The sequence below is a fragment of the Protobothrops mucrosquamatus genome, unplaced genomic scaffold (assembly GCF_001527695.2).
Source record: "Protobothrops mucrosquamatus isolate PMUCROS unplaced genomic scaffold, P.Mucros_1.0 scaffold460, whole genome shotgun sequence".
Classification (NCBI taxonomy): domain Eukaryota; kingdom Metazoa; phylum Chordata; class Lepidosauria; order Squamata; family Viperidae; genus Protobothrops; species Protobothrops mucrosquamatus.
Window position 1 is genome coordinate 180364 of NW_015386781.1, and position 6000 is coordinate 186363.

At 33.6% G+C, this 6000-nt stretch overlaps 1 protein-coding gene across 1 annotated transcript in view; it reads left to right on the forward strand.

Annotated features, from left to right (window-relative positions):
* The window catches only part of METTL25 (methyltransferase like 25), a 28137-nt gene that overhangs the window by 13808 nt on the left and 8329 nt on the right, over positions 1-6000 (forward strand). The window contains exons 6-7 of the mRNA XM_015816491.1: positions 223-317; positions 5778-5807. Coding sequence (XP_015671977.1) covers positions 223-317; positions 5778-5807 — 125 coding nt within the window. The remainder of the gene's footprint in view (positions 1-222; positions 318-5777; positions 5808-6000) is intronic.

A 6000-nucleotide genomic window follows, 5' to 3' on the forward strand; every position in this document is an offset into this window, starting at 1 on the left:
TATTATAAATCACTACCATGCTTTAATTAACCCAGTTTTCTTGCTTCATATTACAGATTGTTAAACTCATTGCAAGAATTGCATTTTCACAGTTCATTAACGTAAAATGTCATTGCTTTTTATGGTTACGTGATGTGAACACAGACATAGGTGTTCATGAAGGGATTTATGGATTGTTATGTACAAGATGAAACAATGTAATTGTTTTACTTTTTTCTGCAGAAGGGATTCAGGGAATATGGGGTTTCCCTTTGGGCCGCTATTTGAAAGAAGAGGGATGGTTCTGTGGCCGTAATGCTAGAATGGCTGCCTGTTTGGTATGAATTCCTTTTTTTTTTTTTTTGCTTCTGTTTGACTTGCAAATTCATAGCTTTGGCACAGAATTCAGGATGTGTTGAGTAATAGATCATGGTGTATTGATTATCACTTAACAAAAATAGTGATCATTTATTAAAAAAATGTGCATGTTGTGTCTCTGTAAGTTTGAAACAATGGACACTGGTAAAATATATTGGATCCATATTTTATTAAGTTTAAAGGAGAAATGCCAATGTAAAAGAATTAAAGAAAAAAATCAGTAAAAATGCAGTACAATTGCTATTTTCATTAGTCTTTACTGGTTCTAATACTGGCATAGTAAATAAGATGGCCTTTTCACTGCAGGATCAGATCTATGGTGTCTTTTTAATAGAATGACTATGTATCCATAACGCAGTTACCCAATATTTAGGTAACCATAGTTTACTTAATCGTACTTTCCGGGTTTGCATCAGATAGAGAACTTTATAAATTATAAATGGGTTTGCTAAATATGCAGTTGGCTACTGTGTTGCTCACTGTATAATGGACACAGTTAATATGTAATATTTATTCATTTGCACTTCACATTATCATAGCATGGTAACAAACCATGAAATGCATTCAGGTTTTTAAGCAAATTTATTTTGAGTGGCTGTTCTTCTGACACTTAAATCCTCTCCCTAGTTAGATTCAAATTAATATGATTCATTAGCATTTTCATGAAAGCTAACTATAAATCAGAATGGGTAGCAGAATGTTAAACAAATCAGAGATTAGGTTTGCTTCACTGCTTCTGGTTGCAATGCTATCCTGTCTTGAAACATCTTTCCTATAAATAAATGCTTATTTAATCCTTGTCTGATCCTCTTATATACTTCAATCTTTGCCCCTTTGACTTGCTCATCCTCTGCCTCCGTTTTCATAATTCCTGCAAGTGCATTCAGGCGGCTATTGCTTTCTTTGCACTTAGCTTTTTTTTTCTTCAGTAGCCTGATCAGAATAAAGATACATTCCTTTTCTCCTCTCTTCGCATTGTTCTCTTCTACGTTTTTTTTTTAAATTGGATTTCTTTTCAGAGAAACCATGTTATCATTAACCTTGTTTTTGCACAATAGAAAAATATAATTAATAATGACAATGCAGTAGGATACATTCCACATTTCTTTATGTGGAATATATGTTTAGTAATGTAAGAAATTATTCTCAGTCATCCAGGTCATGGTTGTCCCAAAGGTGTTTTTTCAAGAGGCAACTGGATTTTCTCTTTTTTCTTTGAAGACGTTTTGCTTCTCATCTAAGAAGCTTCTTCAGCTCTGATTTCTTTTGGCAGATAATTGAACTATTATTAATTCATGCAATTCAATAGAATCTCCTGTCAGCATTAGTATTTGAAGGGTTGTGGAGTATTCCTCAAACAATTTTTATCTAAAAAGTGAACAAAAAGTCTTGGAACAGAAAATTTACTTATTTTTTAAAGTAATTCTATGGATCTGGTTAAAGTTTTTTTATTCATGTTCTGTATTCTCAGTTTATACATATCTTAGTGTTCCTAGTACTTTGTTTTTAAGTATATTCCTCCATCTTCTAGAGTTTTTTCTTTTTCTTTTTCTTTCTTGTCTCATTCTTAGCATTTTTAAAATTTGGAGGTTTCTTCAAGCTCGTTGACATCTCTCTGTTCAACATAAACATATTTCAACATATTTGGCAGATATTTACCAGGACTGTGCAAATCATTCAGTAAAGCACTGGCTGCCTGTGGCCTTCCGGGTGCGCTTCAAGGTGTTGATTATCATCTTCAAAGCGCACCATGGCATTGGACCTGGTTACCTCCGAGACCGCCTTCTGCCACAGATTGCCTCCCACCGGCCGATACGCTCCCACAGAGAGGGCCTCCTCAGGGTGCCGTCAGCCAGACAGTGTCGGCTGGCGACCCCCAGGGGGNCAGCAGGCAGGACTGGCCTAGGGGTATTTTAAAGGGGTTTTAAATTAAATTTTTAGTAGAAGCGGCCAAATTTAAATAGTTATTTTTAATCTTTTTTAAATTTTGTATTGTACTGTACCATTGTTTTAAACTGGCTGTAAGCCGCCCTGAGTCCTCCGGGAGAAGGGCGGGGTATAAATTTAATAAAATCAAAATCAAAATCAAATCAAATCAAAGCAAATTAAGAACACACACATACACAACACACACACACACACACACACACACACACACTTTGAGCAGCTATATTGCTCAAAGTGTCAGTGTAGTTGCCTTGAGACCCTCCCAAATCTTCTTAGCATGTGTCTACATGGATAACTGAAGTGAAGAAAATGGCCAAAAAAAAGTATTTAAAAAATACTTCATTTGTGAAATAGTTTGTATGACCTAATAAAAACTGGATTTTGGAAGGGAAAAAAAGCATTTTGGAATGCTGTAGTCCTATTTATAAGAGCCTTGTGGCACAAATGGTTAGAAAGTAATATGGCAACTCTGCCCACAGCCTGGAGCACGAACCTGATCTCAGCCTTTCATCCTTCCAAATTCAGTTAAATGAGGGGCCAGGTTTTTTTTTTTGGGGGGGGGGTAATATGCTGACATTGTAAACTTCCCAGAGAGTGCTGGAAAGCACTATGGAGGGGTATATTAGTCTAAGTGCTATTGCTATTTCAGTTATACATTTTTATAGCTGGGATCAGGATTGGTTTGCAATCACATTGGCAAACTTCTTCTAAAATTTGTTACTGCTTCCAACAAGGACATCTCGTTCAGTCTACTCGGGGAAGAACAGAAAGGAAGTTACCTTTGAATAGCCAAAAGTCCTAAAATGTGTAACAAGCCATGTGGCAATTCTGAAATTCAAGAGAAGCTGCCCATTTATTCAGTCTGTCATGTGGGGAATACTTTAATGAGAAATCTTATTTAACCTACTAAGCCAAAGCTAAAGATATATGTATGTATGTATGTAAATAATGTATTGAGAAACAAGAAAATGAAATAAAGAGTGCAGACATCATACCCATAGAATTTTAAATATAGTCAAGTTATTTTGATTGGCTAAGGTATCTACTTATTATCTCCTAAAAAAAAAACCCTTCCCAAATAGTTCTAGTTAGGGACTATAGCTTTTCTGTTGACTTTGTTGTTATATTACATATGCAGAAAATGGCCAATAGGTTTTTATGCATGCATAAAACATGGTTTTAAGGCTTTAAGCCAACTCTGTCCAAAGTTCCTTTTCTCTGATCAAAGTGCTTGTAAGATTGTGGCTGCAGCACTCGGGTTGGAGAGGAAAGAGAGCAGTTATGGGTATATTTTCTAAGGACCAGATTTTTTTTTTACAAGCACTTGTACCAAGCTGTGAACCATATTTTGTGAAACACAGTCCTAGAATAGTTCTTGAGTTTAGCATGTATTCATTGCAGAAGATGGTTGAAGAGAGATCATCTGGATCGCCTGACTGGATATTCATATGCATTCCTGTTTGTTGTTTCTTTGACTTTCTCTATTTTTGGGAAGATAATTAAAAGCCATCCTTTTTGGAAAGACTGTCAATATCTTTGCCCATTCAAAGAAAATGTTTTATCTCTCTGTGTAGCCAACAAATTGCAAAATGTCTAATGGCTAAATATATTTTCTTAATAACACTTGCTGGAATTTTAAAAATTCTAATTTTTACTGATGTACCATTGTGTATGATTACATTGAGGGGTTTTTGGGGGGAAAACAATAGCTGAATTCCACTTATTTTGGCCCCTCAACAAACAGTTTAACAGATGTTTTAGGAGTATTGTTCTGCCAGATTAAAAATAGGGTATTATTATGTGTTTCTTCAGTCTTTAATATGTATCCTATCCCTCACTATGAATGTGGCACTGTAGAGAAAATAGAAAGGAGGAAGTTGACTTTAAAATGGTATCATTTTGTGTTAGATTGTTTTAAAGAGTAAAAGCTGTATGAATTATAACAGTTCATGTAACGTTTTTAACTGGAAAGATTCAGAAAGTAAAAATATAATCTCATGAGATTTGTCAGTAAAATACAGCATTTGAATGACATTGACATTCATTCAGTGATCATTGTTCATATTTTATATGTAATTACGAGAGGGAAATTAAAAAAGGTTTGAAAACAAAAGGTTATAATAAAAGCTAATAAGTGCATATAAGAAGAGTCTAGATGTGAAATAAATCAGACAATTAACTGTTGCTGTTTTTCAAGCAAATAAGGATCTAGTCAAACAAGTAGGGAATTTTATAACGTTGTATATACCACATCTTATGTACAGAGGAAAAAGCTCCTATTCATAGTATACTAGTTTGGACTGACACAATCTGGTTTGGATCAAAAGTTAAGTGCAAAATGCTCAAGCCTTCAGGGTCTTAATCTTGTTCATTCATCAGCATCTGATTTTTTTAAAAAAATCAATACAAGTGTGAAGTAGAAAAAGGATGCTGGTACTTTTTAAGAGTCAATTTAATGACCTGACGTCTTTAAAAAGTACCATTTAAGACAAAGCCATCTTTCTTGCTGTTTTAGTTTCTTGCTGCTTGTTTCACTTTTATTTGTTCCTAATGCATCTTTTTTCCTTTGAGCACTGCTCAGAACTAACTTAAAATGGAGTAGCATCAAATAAATAATAAATAAATATTTCCCCCTAGATTGCAGTAATGAAGCTGCATGGAAATCTTAAGAAATGAAAAATAAATATATTTTTTTCTGGATTGCACAAAAACCTGAAAACAGTGCAGCTACTTTTATTACTTGTAGAGAACGTTGAGTTTACAGTTGCATAGAATTTAAAGCAATTCTTCAGAATCATTTGCAAATCATGCATAGTCCTGTTTTGTAGCTTTTGTTACTAAAGCCCAAAAGAAACTTCCTAACAGAGTGTTATATGTTTCAAGTGTGAAAGAAAGCCTAATAATTGAATGAACTGAATTTAGAGTTAGAATTAGAGTCAGTAAGTTAGAGACCTGCAGAGATAGTATCTAATATTAGATTATGGATTGATGTTCTACTTTATTAAGTTTATATATTAATGAGGATACATTGATGCATTCTTTTGTTATTTTGCAGAAGTGAATTGGTATCCTGCTTTAACTTAATAATTTTTATTTCATGATTGCATACTTCATAGTACATTATCATTTTAAGGTCATATGTTCCAAATATATGTACTTGATTTTACTGAATATGAATTAGAAAAACTGTGAGAGACTAAAATTAATTATTCATAAATTTGGGAAAAATTATTATAAAATAAACAGCTCGGTACCAGCTTGACTCTTTGTAGAAGAGTGTGTTCAGTTTGTGCATGAATATATTACCAACACAAATACAAATATCATAATTATACTCTTAAATATCATGAAGTGATTACATTTTTCAAGAAGCATCTTAATATATAATTTGTTAAAAAATAGTTTTCTTTCATGAAGTCTGCTTACTTAAAAAGTTTAGCTTAATGAATAAATACTTTCATTTCTTTTTAAAGGCTCTAGAACGGGTTGCAGTTGGTCAGATGGTAAGTAATGTCTGTTTAACCATTCTAAGGATCTTTTCTTTGTTTGAATACTTTGAACACATGACCTTATGTTGAACTTTGTAATTTGCTACGGTAGAGTGGAATAACTGGCAAACAGCAAAGCTTGAACTGGAGATAGATTGATATTTTGCATCATCAGTATCATGACATTTTCTGGCCTTTGCATGATTAT